The 15,193-nt window shown below is 45.2% G+C and overlaps 1 protein-coding gene across 2 annotated transcripts in view; it reads left to right on the top strand.

Moving 5' to 3' along the window:
• Slc22a3 (solute carrier family 22 member 3) overlaps nucleotides 1-15,193 on the top strand; it is a 90,097-nt gene that overhangs the window by 49,720 nt on the left and 25,184 nt on the right. For both annotated transcript variants that reach the window (XM_047558986.1, XM_047558987.1), the window contains exon 5: nucleotides 417-534. In XM_047558986.1, coding sequence (XP_047414942.1) covers nucleotides 417-534 — 118 coding nt within the window. The remainder of the gene's footprint in view (nucleotides 1-416; nucleotides 535-15,193) is intronic.

Here is a 15,193-nt window from a genome sequence, read left to right as displayed (position 1 = left end):
AAACTACAGGTGTATGCACTTGATACTTATTGGCATGAATATGTTTTAATCATTCCTCTTATTTAACTTTAAAATATGGATCAATCAATGTACATAAATCAGGTTGTTAACCTTTTCTAAGTACTTACTAAATCCAAGTTCTTCTCATTTATGCATCAAAGACACTATGATAGACTGTCTTGCAAGAGCAATGTAATACTGATTTTTATGAGCAGTGATCCAATAATCAAGTTAATGTGTTTTCCATTCATTATGCATTTGCAAAGATTATCTCTATATTTCAGACAGCTTATTATCAGCTGAGAGTTGCCTCAACTTGTACCTAATTGCAAGATCCATTCTAATAGAAAAACTGAAGTCATAAACTTTTAGATTTTGAAATTCCTGACATAACTCAAATAAACCTTCTTTGCCAGGGTGGTCCCTGAATCTCCCCGCTGGCTGATCACTCGGAAAGAAGGAGACAAAGCATTAAAAATCCTGAGGAACATTGCTAAATGCAATGGGAAGTATCTCTCACCAAATTACTCAGAGGTAATTTTATTCATTACTAGTAACAAATACTGTTAAATTGGGTGAATTAATTTGTCACTTACATACTTAATTTTGCTTCTTAAAATTATACATATATTCTCAAAATGTGACTAAATCATTTTTAGATGAGACTAATTGATCATCCCAGTCCTTATTTTAATAGTTGCACCAAGTGACTTGAATCATTACACTTTCTTTAATGTAGCTCTCATAATAGTCACTGATTCATCTTGATTGCACAAACTATAAATCTTTTCTTGACATTCAATGTAGTCTAAAGGTTTGTTTTAAAATTTAGTCTTGGGAACAGTATTTATCCAAACCAGAGCTCAAGCAATAATGTGATATATCAGCTTTAGGTTCTTCTTGCCTTTTTCTTTTCTCCCTCTGTTCTTCCCTTTCTCTAACAAAGACTTTTTGGGTTCCTCTTTATCCCCGCACTAAGAAGAATGGGGGGAACTGAAAAGCTCATTCTTTGTCCTTGGGAAGATGTGAAATGCAGTTGAGGATATAACTCAGGGCTGAGGCAACCTTGGGGTAATTGGAGAACCATGTAAAGAAATATAGGCCCTCACCTTAGCTGCAAAGGCTAGGTAAATGCAGAGTGACAGAAGGATTATTAGAAGAGGAGGACTAGATAAGAATTTTGGGAAGTCATGAATTTCGATTTAAAATGAAGAATATTGACTGTTAACATTGTTTCCTTTGTAGTATTCAGTTTGTTTCAGTAGAAATGTTCTGATAAGACAGAACGTGCTGATGGTTTTACCATCCCTTCCCGGGTTCCCCGGAACTTGGTCAGAAATGCCTGGATTTCCATCTTCTCCCTTCCTTCTTATATGAAGTGGCGTGCAGAAGCCACTGTGCTTACAAAGGTTTCCCCTGGCCAGTTTTCCCTGTTGCACGTGGGTTAATGAGGAAACTCCAGGTCTACAGGTGCACAAATGTGAGCAAAATCAAGCACTTTTCCAACAAGTAGGACTAGCTGATGTTTGTCCTTCTCTGAGTGTGCACATATGAGCTGAGAATTCCTTTTAGGAAAAGCAATATTCCATGACCCTCCCAGCTTGCTCATGTATCCCGGTCTGCAGGTCCTCACAGCGTGTGTGTGCTGTTTTCATGGTCAGGTGAACGTCTTTGCTGTTCAGTAAGTGGTATCCTGAAGATACTGCACATGCAGTCCCAGAGACGAGCAAATGTAAGATCTAGGTCATACGCACGTGGAAGCAAGAGGCAAGTTCTGACCTTGAGATAACATGTTGCTGTGTCACTGTGGGTGTCACTAAGAGACCAGTCTGACCCCAGAAGCAGCTTCTGTTTGGATCCTGTGGGGCTCAGCTTCAGTGCGGCTCCCATAGCCCCCCTGACCTGGCACCAGGCTCAGGAGCACTTGGAGATCATTCCAGTGGGGAAGTAGCTCCATGTTCTGTGTAGAGGTGCTTCTAAAGGACCATGAACTCGATGGGGACCAGTGGCTTCCAAGCCCTGTTAGCTTCAGTTTGAAACCATTAGACCGAGGGTCTCCAGAAGGCCAGGTTCAAGTCAGACATGGTCCTAGAGAGTTCGCTCTAGCTCCCTTGCTGCCACTGTTGGCATTTTGCTACTAAAACTAAGTGTTGGGTTCTGTTGGATGTTTATCTGTTTTTGTTATTCCAGTGAGTTTTCACTTTCTACTTATTTTTTCTTTAAAAAATTTTAACATGTAAATTTTCAAACTTTAAAAAATAGAGAACACAGTTTAACAAATCTCCACCACCCAGCAGTTTCCAGCTCCCAACCAATTCTGTGTTCCTATGCCACCTCCTCTTCCACCCCTGATTCAGAAGCATATCCCAGACAATCCTGGTACATCCGCTTGTGATGTTTTCCTCTAACATAGCAATGCACACTTTCACCTAATCCTGGAAGGACGGGGACGCCATCCTCAGGACAGTACTGAGTGAGCAGCAAGGTATTTCAGTTTGACTCTCAGTACAAGCGTCAGAACTGTGATCCGGCTGAGTCCTGACAGCTGTGGGGAGAGCAGCCCGGAGGGTCGTGGCGTGTGAAACACAAAGACAACCACAACGCCATTGTTCTCGGATCAAATCACCCAGAATTCCTTACTGTCAAATACTTCAGTGTTGCCATTCCCTGATTGTCTTAAAATGTTTACAGATTCCTTGTTGCCTTGGGCTCCTCATGAAGTTTAGATATTACGAGTTTCTTCAGTTTCTTGAATCCATAGGTTCCTGCTCTTTTTCTGTTGAGCGTGAAGAATCAGGGGAGGGAGTGTGTGGATTTCTATAGAGTTTTCCTCAAGCTAAGGAAAACTTGGTGGTTACATCCCTTAGGATCTGCTAACACGTTCCTGTCTTCCCCTGTAAGTTGGTGGTTAGAGCTAGTGTTTGAGTTCGGGTTGGGTGTTTCTGACGAGGCTGCTTCCTAAGGGATCAGTGCCTTTCCGTTGGAGATACCTCGGGTCTTGCAAGTCTCTTCTTTGGGGATGTCACTGCCATTGCCAATCAGTGCCTGGATGGACGAGCTCATCAGAGGCTGGAGGATGGCAGTATTCCTATTTCGTCATGATTTCTTCAGGTATTTCTGGACTACTCAGACCTAATTTTCTTATCAACTCTTAGTTGCCTAAGAGTTCATCCAGGAAAGCAAGGACGCATGTGCAAGTAATTCTTTCTTACTTTTCGTACTTTTCAAAAGATTGAATTGATCGCCTATGTCCAAAGGTGTTCAAAGAATTGTGTGGGTTTTTTTACGTCTCACTATAAACTCCTGGATTTAAACGTATATAATACGTTTGCAGTTGTTTTGGTAGTGATCTTATTAATGCTCAAATTGCCCATCTTTGGGCAGGCTAAGCTTATTTGTGTTGGCTCCTGAGTCCTGCCACCCCTCTGATATTTTGTGAACACTTTCTACTCTCAGTACGGTGAGATTTTCCAGGTCCATCTTGTAAGTCCTAGTCTTACACTCGCAACCACCTATTTCTTCAAGAGTACTTTGGTTTTTGAAACAAATGTCTCCAAACTAAAACTGTCCATTTCTGAACTTTTTAATTGCACAACATAAACAGAAAAGCAATGTGTTGTTTTCAAAAAGGAAGGATTGGAATTTTCAGTGTAAAACGCCCGTTCTAATAACTGAATTCAGTCACATCAGAGGCCTGACCACAGTTCTCTAAGTTCCACATATTCCTCTAAGGTATAATAATATACAAAATACCCTTACAATAACTCAGAAATAGTGACCAGCGTACAGGCATTTTACTTGAACTCCAACACCAAAATCAAAGCAAGAACCTATCGTGGTTTTTGTGCAATGATAAGCATGACCTGTATCGATTACTCATATTTCAGAGACTCAGACAAATGTTGTCTGTGTCAATGTTAGGATTGCCTTGAAATCTTACGTTTACGCACACTTCAGCACCGGCTTGCATCTGGCGCTCTGGCTATAATCCCAAGGACATTCAGACCCAAGGATAACTGCCCAGCACTCTCCTATTTTCCAGAGACTCTTCTCAGTAAATCCTGATTCTTAGAAGTTACCATTGTGTAAATTGCCCCGTCTTTCAAGATCTCTCCAATTCCCACCTCATTCAGGATGCTCATCATAAGGAATGGAGAAAGTTGGAATGGATTTGAAAGAATCATAGAATTTAAAGCAGCCTGAAGAGATTTGGCATCTCTGTCCTCTCTAGTCCTCAAAAGTGCCTTGGCCACCTGCCAAGTCCAACTGTTTCTGTTGCTGGCTCCAGGGGACCTGGTCCATTTTAGGGGATCCTGAGGACCTAGCTTAAAACTATCCAAGGATGCACTGATTTCCAGATGATAACCTAAATTCACCATAAACTAGGATTTCACCAATGTCCAAAGCTTAGTAATGGAAGGAAGAAATGGAGGAAATAGCTACCATGGATTTGATTCTAACATTCAGCAAGGTGAATTATTCTGTGGACTGGTTGTTCTGCAGATCATCTCAGTTATATCTCATGGATTTACTCATATCATTGTGGACAAACTGTCTCTCTGTCCCAGTGGTCCCTAGAATTCCATATGCCAAAGTTCACAACCAGCCCTTGGCTCTGTTGTGGAGAGCCAACAGGTTAAAATACAGGTGATCAGGGTGTCAGGCTTTCTGAATATACCAACCTTGTAACAATTATCCGCAGAGAAGTCAAGTCCAGAAATCAAAACTAATGACAAGCAGGCAAGTGGTTTGAGATCAGAAGAAGTTTCATAGAAATTAGAGAAAAGCAAAGGATGCACAGGATTTTAAACAGCGGGTAGTTACCCAACGCAGAAGAAGGAGTAGCTTAGACAGCTAGGCTGATGATTCTCAGCCTTTGAGCATTTGCATACTATAATTTTTATGCGTATTTAAAAGTAAAAAGCAAGTTTTTGATTCATCTGCACAAGTTACAGCATAGGCACTGCAGGGTCTTGCAATGTGTTCCGGAGCAGCCGCAGCTGTCCCCATTGGCTCACAGAGCACACTGATGAAGAAGATTGCCTAGCCACACCTGTTTTGCTCAGAAGTTCTTGCATGTTCTGGTAACTGAGATTTTCCCTTGGTATCAGTTTGAATTACTTCCTACCTCTCATTGTAGCATGTTGTCTCTTGCCCTACACCTGGTCCCTAATGACTCAGTTCAGCTTTCCACTCTTACATGATAGACATGTAATCGTTCTCAGTGTGGGTGAATGAAGTGTGCGTGGGTATTGAACAACAGCACTTATCTCAGAATAAGCCACTGCCCCAGGTACCAAATGCTCGTGGGTAGAGAAAGAATGGGCAAGTATTTGAGTGTCTACACTTTTTTTGATAATAGTAGACTTGGTCATTCTGTAAGTGGTGTTTTTTTTCTTAGTAATCTTTTCTTATCACAAAGTGAGGTTATCTGTGAGACATTGTATTAATGTTCCCAATTGTTCACACGCTCTCTGTAAGAGGATTACACAGTGCCTCTCCCTAGGTAAGACACTTCCCACCTCGTGTCAGACTTGGCCACCTTACTTGATCCGGCTTTGTCCAATTCAGGACAAAGCTTTCCACAAGAACAGCATACCCCAAATGGGTGCTGTTTGTCAGCCTGAGTCTCTGGAAGAGCAAGCTGCAGCTTTGTACAGAGGCGCAGCAGCTGCAGGTCATTGCCATATGGAGCAAGACTGTTTCCTGAGTAAACCACAGTGGGTAAAGGTTTCTTGGTGTGCTGTGGAGATTGGGGGTATCTGCATGCAAAGCTAACTAACGCAGTTGATCTTAATAGTGCTGATTCAGTTGCCAGCGTCTGAGTCAACGTACTTCTTTTTGGTTATCCAGAGCCATGTGATTGAGGTAGATGTCTGTTTGGAAATAGTACCATGCTCCCCCTCATTTCCATGGAGTGAAAATACTTCTGGGTCCCATTGATGGTGGTTATGGCAGTGTAAATTGCTTTGACCTCCTGGTAGGTGGGCTATGCTCTGACACTGGCCATTCAGTGTGCTTTGGCTGGTGGTGGGTTACCAGATGTGTTGCAGCCAAGGCTTATGTGTGCTTGTGTGGCCAGGCCTTGTCTGTATGTACTGTAGCCATCGCCATGAGGAGACTATTCCAAGGCTGACCTACTGCCTTAGAGGATATTGAGAGAATTGGAAGACACTCCAGCAAAGAGTCCCCAAACCTAAATCAGCAGTCTCCAGCCCACCCACAAACGTGAGCTGTAAGTTCACATTTTGTGCTGGTAAGACTGATGGTTCTTATGCAGCCTTATATATCAATACTGACTCATACCCTGGCTGGCCAGCAGGGTCACTGTGCTGAACTGGACTCTACGAACCCATAGGTAACAACTGTGGCAGCATTTTTTGTTTCATTTTTTTTGTTCAAGGATTTTAAAGACCTTTATCCTAAAAATCCTGTACTAGCCTCCCCCCACACACCCATAATACCCCTCACTGTACAGGAGATGCTCATAGAGAATGGTGGACTACAACTCTAGCTAACAATGAGCCTCTGACACCACAGGACTGAATATGTCCATATTGTTTAATGATATTTAGATGCCATGCTGGACCAATAAGCCCATAAGTTTTGATTACGACTTCCTTGTTTTGTGATTTGACTGTGCAGTTCATTGCTCGTGGCTGATCTAGAGATTATTAAAACCAAATTCCAGTCATTTTGTCAATATGTGCTCACTCAGAGAACATGGCCGTACGTTTAGGGGATATTGGGAATGGACGTGTGAGCTTTCTGACCCCAGAGGAACTCCTATCAGCCCATTATTAATACAAGTGATCCCACCTTTGATAATTTCCAAAATATGAAAGATTAAAACCTCCTTAGAAAGTACTAGGTTTATTTTTAGATTACCTCAGTAGAGAGACTTGTAACTTTGATAGCTACCCTCTATTCTATATTTTAGTCAACAGTCACATAAACACTGTCATTGCTGCAGAAAGGGACTTTCCAGCTTTGGGAATATCTGCTTCTGACATTTCCTTTCAAAGGGGAATTTTCAGGGGTGAGGGATATAGCTCAGTAGTAGAGTGCTTGCCCAGCATGCTCTGGGCCCTGGGTTTCATTCCAGGCATTTCAAAAAATAAAGTGAAATTAAAAAGTGGCACACAAAGGGACATTTTGTAAATGTAATTTTTGTTTTTTGAAAACAGGAACCACATCATGATTCTGACTTTCATGGAGCTGACAGGGCCTGTGTGGTATTCCAGTCCCATTACTGTGCCTCATCAACTGTTGTGTTTAATTGTTAGCTCAGATTTGAGATTGGAAAACTGTCTGCCTGGGATGTATCTCACAAGATTCAGAGAAAACGAGTTAGACCCAGGGTAGGCCTGAGGGGACTCGAGGCCAGTCCCATGTCAAAAACAAGAATGCTAGGACCCTGGAAAATGATGAAGGTTACTTGAAAGGCAGTCACTGGAAACATCCAGCGCTAAGTCTGCATTCTTCCACTTCACAGAGTCAATGGTGCCAGTTCTACTAACAGAGCCCTTATCCCTAAAATGATCATGAAAATGGTAACTCTGTATGCATACCATCACACTCAATTGAATCTAGAACATTCTTGAATGCTGAGAACGTCAGGACACTTGATACACCCAACTCAAAATGAACCTTTGTAGCCAAAAATTAATTTTTTGGAAATAACCTGAGTTCTACGAATGGACTATATTTAAATGTATTTCTTAGTTTCCATGTCCATAACTTTTAAAAAATAAGACTACATTTGCATAAAATGGGGAAACAGATCATGCTACATTGAAGTAGTCAAACAGTCGTACTGATAAACTGTAATGTCCAAGTGCATCAAGGATGTTGACTTCCTTTCCCAAGCTTGGTAATTAAGACGTTTCTTTGGGGAAGGAAATCCCCCCTTACAGCTCCCAGACCAGCAGACTCTCGTTCAGCCTGTTCAAGTGCCAGGGAGGAGGCCCAAGCATTGCAGGGTTTAATTGAATTGGAAATGCAAATGGCACATGCCATAAAGATGAGAGTACAGTCTGGGAGCAGGCGAGGTCGACTCTCAGGACACCCGCCAAAAAGCAGCGTTTTGAACAAGGAACTGTGGCAGACAGGCCCCTCTGCCACTCAAGCACATCTTCCCTGCTGCAAGAGCTGGGTCATACCTTTGTCAAACTCTTGCCATTTCTTTTTCCTGCCAGTTAAAACTTGAGAAATACCCCTCCCGGTATTCCCTACAGAGGGGAAGGCTGAGCACTGGAGACCTAGGAACCGCAGGTGCACCAACGGTTGCATCTGCCAGTCCTGGTGTGCGATGACACAGCCTTGAGGCAGTGTATTAAGAAAACCCAGGACAGCTCAGGTGGGGTCTAGTCAGGGGACCACCTGACCCGCTGGCCCAGGACTGGGGCTGTTCCTGGAACGTGGGCGTTTCCAAGCCAGCACCGAGGACATCTGGGGCAGTGGGTGGTTGTCGGTCACCCCGTAGCTCAGTGCTCGCCTTCCCAGCTATGCTCAGCGGAAGGTGCCAAAGATTTACACTTGCGGACTTCACAGCCCCTCCCCAGTCCTCTCCACAGCCCTGAGAAGACTCTGGGATTCCTGGCTGGACGGGGACGGGACCTGGAATGAATTTGTTAGACCACTCCCAGCATCTGGGGCCAGATGGCGAGCCTGCGTGCCTGCCAGGCTTCCTGGCTTCCTCGGCCCCTTTGCCAATGCCTCATTGCTGCTCACGTTCTCTCTCTGGTCCTGAATCCTAAACCATCTGACTGGGGCTCCAGGCCCCTGCTGAGTTCCTGCCTGCTCCCTCCTCAGAAGGTGTCCTGGAGAAAGATGCGGGCACCCTCTGGATGACAATTCCTGCCTCTTCCTGAGATTGCTGCTGCTGCCCAGAGCTTATTCTCCAGGCGAATCCCCAGGCCCCAGGCAGCGGCACCAGCCCAGAAAGACCTGAGTGTCCCACTCACCAGCTGGCCTCTGTGCTTGGGGATCTAGCCCACTGCTCCATGGGGCTCAGAGCCAGAGCGCTTCCTGCTTCTGCTTCCTCTGCTCTCCCTGCTCTCCCTGCTATTGAGCATACAGAAAAACCTCACAGGCAAGTCTGCACAGGTTCTGGGACAGGAGAGGAGTTCCACACTTTGTGCAGTGACATTTAGAGCCACCTTGTCAGTCACTAGCTATGCAATCAGTGGGCTTCCCTTTTCCCTGCTCAATAATTGACCTTCCCCTTGCCCTTGAGGAACAAGAGTCCTTTCCAACCCAACACCCCTCTGTGTGCAGAGAAGCATCCAAGCCCTGGTGCTATGACACAAACAAATTAAAATCAGTCACAGTCTTGTGGCTGATTCATGTTGGATGCTCTCTTGTGGGGATTGTGAATGTGCCTAATTCAATTATTCTAATTCTGGATTTCTTTCTAATGGAATAGAGAAACAAGTTCAAATTTGCTGTTTCTTTTTCTGTTTTGAGTGTTTGCCAAGGGAACGACCCTCTAATCCTCCTGTGAATCTTCATTCTCCAGATATGAGACAGAGAAAGATGGTCAGCTTTTTTGAGTGTTCTGTTTCTTTGCCATTTGATGCGTTCTTGTGTTTTTGGCAAACCGGTTTCTGTGATCCAAATTCCAGTGCTTCCCTACCGCGAGTAAATGAGAAAATACACTCTCTGTGGATGCCTTCCTCAGTGGAGGCAATGATGAGCACAACTTCAATAGCCCTGCCCGGCCCCAGCCCTGCCCTGGCCCCTGGCACAGGCCCCGCATCATTGATAATCCAGAGCTGCCATTACCATGACGGCACTGCTGACTTGATCTTTGACCCATCAGGACAATTGCTTTTCTTCATGTAATCATCCTAAGATCTGCAGCAGGTGAAGCCCACTTAAGTTCCCCAGAGCTGACTGAATGCTGGATGCACAGATGTGCCCCTTCTGAGTAGGTAAAACAGGAGGAAGTTGCACTACCCAGTACGGGAGAAAGCACGGTAGTCTCTGCAGATCCCATCAGGAGGATGGTAAACAAGGCATTTGGGCTCCATAGTCATGGGATAAATCCTGTCTTCCCGACAAAGGATTAAAATCAAGATCTCTCTACCATATGGCTGAGTGAAGAACATCTGGCTCGTTTGGCATGGGAACATATCTTCATGTGGGGGCTGGTGATGGTTCCAGCTGCTCACACAAACAGGACTGGATGGCTGGACCACTCAGTTTGAAACAAACAGCATAGGCCTGTGCTGTTTGCTGTTGGAGAGAAGGAAATAAAATTTAACATGCATGGAGAAAGGGAAACTGTAGGAGAAGTCTTCCCTCTCCATATTCTCAATGTACCTCCTACAAGAGGTTTGACTGCAGGAAGCCCTACAGAGTAGAGGCTTGTATGTCAGTTGCAGAAGAATCTAGGGAATGTTAGGAAAAATGACCAGGACGAAGGGCACTTTTCGGCTGGACAACCTTTCATGTGACAGCAAAACATCATCACCTACCCCCAATGAGCACGGAGGGTAACCAGAGAGGGAGCCCTGGGCCAGCAGATTGCAGCTTCTCGTTCCCACACTCCTGTCTCCTGGCAGCTCTACCTCAGCTCCAGAGTTGATGGAAGAATCACATGGCTGATCTGTCCCAGTGGCCTCAGGTCCTCGGGGGCCATGGAGTTATTGCAAAAGTCCACAAACCATTTGCAGTCAAGCCTCATCTGCAGAATGAATTCATGTGTCTTGGATAAAGCCAACACAGTATCCCTACGAATGAGTTGAAGGGTGAATCTTAGGTAACCTGGGTCGTTATGTAGTCTCAGTGAACAGAAACTGAAAGCACCATTCCTACTGTGTGGTCAGCCTTAACCTTTCTTGACATTAACCAGAAGCGCTCATATTCAAAAGGACCAGAGTCGCTGCTCTGTAAGCACAGATGAAGTTGGTCTCATCCCTTCAACTTCGTGACAGGCGCTTTCAGAGCCCCAGGTATTCCTTGCCCAGGTGGAAACCTGAGGGGGCTCTTCAAACTTTCTGACAAACAGAAAATTCTTGACAACTTATGGAATCCCTCCATTTTTTCCATTCCGTTCTGTAAACTTGAGGCCGTTATATTCTGATCCTTCCCTGACCTCTCCAGCAAGAAGGAAGAGTTGAGGGGCGTGGTTCCCGATCGCTTCCCTCTCTCGTGAAGGCTGATCTTTGTTCTGTTTTCCTGCTTACACCCCTCAGCTGAGATCTTGAAGGAGACCAGGGAAAGCCTGTTGAATGAGTACTCAGCTCGACTGAGCGTTCTGATTAGTGTGGGCAGCACCCAGCCTCAGCACCGCTCTCAGAGGCCTGGCCTGGACAGAGCCTGCTGAGCACGAAGCATGAGCTCCACAGTTCAGAGCACTGTGCTCTCTGTTTATTCTGGCTGATTTAGAATTAGCAGGGGACAGACCTTTTGATGTCAACTGAGTGCAACACAGCAACTACTTCATGTAGGGCTGCTTATAGCCTTTCTTTCCACAGCTCTGACAGTGGCTTGGTATACTTGGTTATCTAAAAAGAACCAGCTTCTCAAGTCCCACAGGCTAATTATTATTAAGTGTTGCAATGAAAAGATTTTTCACATTAAAAGCTGAATCACATTCTTTGGTCACCACATGTCTAGAAAATTCATCTTAATGTAACTGGCATGAGATTGTCCCAGAAACAAAGGGACATTGAGACACACAGCACAGTAATTTAGCTTCACGTGCTCATCCTTCTATCCAGTAAATGCAGCTATTTTTTAAATAACCTTGTGTAACATTCACTTTCAAAAATGTCTCTCCACGTGCATTCGGAATGCGGGCTATTTCCTCAGTTCTCTGTGGTTGCTTTTACTTTTCTCTTCCCTCCTTTTGACCTGTTTTCAGTCACCCCACCTACTCACAATAGTTCTTCAGCTGTAATTTCTTTCATCTTATAGATACTTTTAACAGAACTAAATGTAAATGTTTCCACCCCTTTGAAGTTGAAAAAAGGATCGCATCTCTCTCTGTTTTAATTGTGGTTATTTCATGTATAAATAGAAAGCCATTTGAGTTGAAATCTAGGTCAGCACAGCTATTATTATGGAAACTAATCTATATATTTGTTGGAATAGAATAGATCAAGTCACAGCTCAAAGTCAGAGTGAGCAGTGAGCACAGCGTAACATTAGCACACGTTACGGGAGATGAGAGACGGTATTGCGCTCACCCAGCAGGCCACCTGCTCATGGCTTGCACATAAAAGCATCTCGTCTTTCTCTAACAGACATTCTGCTTAAATAGCACAGAACAGGCCAGTGGACAATAAATCACCCTATGCAGAAAAGGTTCTGTAAGTCAAGAGCCTTTAGAAAAGGGGGCCACCTGGGAGCTCCACGTGTCGCTGCAGCTCGTGATGTGCGTTGAGGAGGGCGGAAACCGGTCTCCAACTCCTCAGCTAAACCCGACCTTCTTTGGAAAATGTCTCAGTGTTCCCATCTGAATTTAAGGTCTTTCTGAGCCACATTTGGAAGGAACCTTGTGGGTATCTGTCCAATGTGGAAATGCTGAAAACGGAGGCCATCCCAAGATGCCCTCTGAGTGAGTCCACTGAGGTTATTTTGCTTATTGTTTTGTTCGTCCTTGGCTGTAGGTGCAGTTAACCTTGGCTCTCTGGCTGTAGGTACAATTAACCTTGGCTGTCTGGCTGTAGGTGCAGTTAACCTTGGCTGTCTGGCTGTAGGTGCAGTTAACCTTGGCTCTCTGGCTGTAGGTGCAAGTTAACCATGGATGTCTGACTGTAGGTACAGTTAACCATGGCTGTCTGCACAGAGCAGTCCCTGAGCTGCCACTCTTGCCTCTGTTCCAGCCCATTGTCCGAGCTCCAGCTAATGTGCAGCAGCATCTTTTGCCAGGTTCCCACTTCTGAGTCTGAACTAGTTCACGCAGTAACCCTCCTGATGCTTTTCAGATTCCGTAATCAGGCCTCGAGCACACACTTCCCAGCTGCAGGCTCTCGTGAGTGCGGTGGGAATGGCACTTGATGGGAGCTGTGCGCAGCGGCAGAAGGAGACGAGCCACAGCACCCAGACCTCAGGAGCACACAGGCCACAGCAGGGCTTTTCACACACTTGGTCTTGAGAGATGGGTACCTTTGTGTTAGGAAAGGTCTCCCAAACTAATCACTCTCTAAAGCACATTTTCTTATTCTAAACCGTGTTCTCTCACTCTTCATCCCTAAAATGATACAGAAGTACTTTGCAGGGCCTGAACATCCATCACGCCAAGGCAGGACGATGATCTGCACCCCCCCACCCACATACCCAAGTTATTTCTTTTAGAATTGCTGTTCTTTTAAGAAATGAGTAACGTTCACCCTGCGTACCCCTCAAAACTGGATAATGTGCATGAGTCCATTTCAAAAATGTTAAAAGAGACTGTGACATTTTAGCCCCCTCCTCAATCCTTTTATTAGATCTACTCAGGAACTGAAATTTAATTTGTTGACTTTTTTATAACCAAGCAGAGGTACAACTTGTAGCTAAAAGTCTTCAATGGGGTAACAGTTCTGCCCAGGTTCTTTCTGCTTCAGAGACACACTTTTCTGGCTTTTTTCTGTGATAAACTGAGTAGTGCCTGTTAATTGAAAATAAAGTAGAAAGGCAGTAGTCCTCATTTCTCTTTAGGAGTTTTAATGGTGTGATTATATGACAAGGACACTGATTTTAAGAAGCAAACAAATCCTAACAAAATCTCCATTTTTAAAAATTTAAATCAACTGGTTTTTGTTTACTTCAAAACAGAAATTTAGTTTACTTAGCACAGTAAATTCCTATCAAGAAGAAGATGTGGACCATAGTTAAGAGTTCTTTTCTTCCCTAACTTGAGAAGTCCACAGACTCTTCCTCAGATGGGCTCAGTTCGGTGTGTAATGAATGCTACCCACAGCGAAGCATGGATTTTTCGTATGCCACGCAAGTTCACAGGGGCTTCTATGTCAACTTTAGTCCAGGCTGACCTTGCAGCCCCTGCTGGGCCATTCAGGAAAATACAGATTTTAGCAGGTCTTGCTTCAGCAGTTAAATGTTGGAGTCTTTGGCAGATTTGGGGAGGCAGTCCCATCCAATTGCAAGAGACCCAGGAGAGCAACCTTACCATCAACCACCATTTGACAGGGTGGAGAAGGAGGAAGGAGTCAAAAATATTTGGCAAACAATGCTAATGACTATTCCAGATCTCCTTTCAAAGAAAAAAAAAAAAAAGATGACTGGGAATATAGGATTCAATTTGAGACATACTTTCTAGTTTGTATTATTACTGTGAAGGAGAAGATTCCCCTTTTATACCTGCTGAAAAATAATTTGGCCAACATGCAAATTCATTTTTGAAAGTTCCCATGGAAACGTATGCAAAGACCCTTTTCCTAGTCAGAGAATCCACTGTGGTCGGGGACACTGAGGACAGAGAAGGACTGTGCCCAGGGGACCGGAGCTCAAGTGGAAATGGAAGCAACTGAAGGGCACAGGCCAGAGGCAGGGGCCAGCTCAGAGCCCAGAGGGAGACGTACACCCCAGCCACCCTGCTGGAAGAGATACCTGGGGGCCACACAGGCGGGGCTCGCCAGGCATCATGGGGGACCCGCTGCTGGGGACTGAGTGCTGTAGGAGCTACAGGGAGGAGAAGGTGGCAGGAGCAGAGCAGGCGGCAGCCCCAACTGCTCGCTGTCTGAGAATACTGGACTGACTGGCACCCATCACCATGACCCTGAGCATCCTGTGACCAGCGCCCGCTGTCACTTGCCCTACCTGCCCTGGCCTGGGTGGAAGGTGCTTCATCCCAGAGTCATGAGGGAAAGCCCACTGTGCCCTGGCACAGGCAAAGAACCCTGCCAGGCATCTGACTAGACCAGCTCCGCTGGATCCTGCTGGCACCCAGGTGGCTGGAGCAGACTCGGGAGCTAGTGAGCAGGAGTGGGTGCGTTGACAGCCGTGTTCTTACACCAGTGACTCTGAAGCACCAGGAGACCAGGAAACAGACTGGTAAGAATGGTGATGGACAGGTGTGTGGTGGTGACTGTGACGTGGCACGTGATTTGGCTTGAGTCACTCACACTAGCCTTTTCTCCTTCCTCAAAGAGAACCCTCGGCCCCCCAGCATCCGGCATGCACTCCCTGTGCCTGCTCACAGTCCGAGAATCGTGCACGTCCGGATGCGCTGCTGGAGTTG

Source organism: Sciurus carolinensis, chromosome 7 (assembly GCF_902686445.1).
Source record: "Sciurus carolinensis chromosome 7, mSciCar1.2, whole genome shotgun sequence".
Lineage (NCBI taxonomy): Eukaryota > Metazoa > Chordata > Mammalia > Rodentia > Sciuridae > Sciurus > Sciurus carolinensis.
The sequence above is the reverse complement of the archived record's forward strand: the minus strand, read 5'-3'. Positions and strand labels throughout refer to the sequence as shown.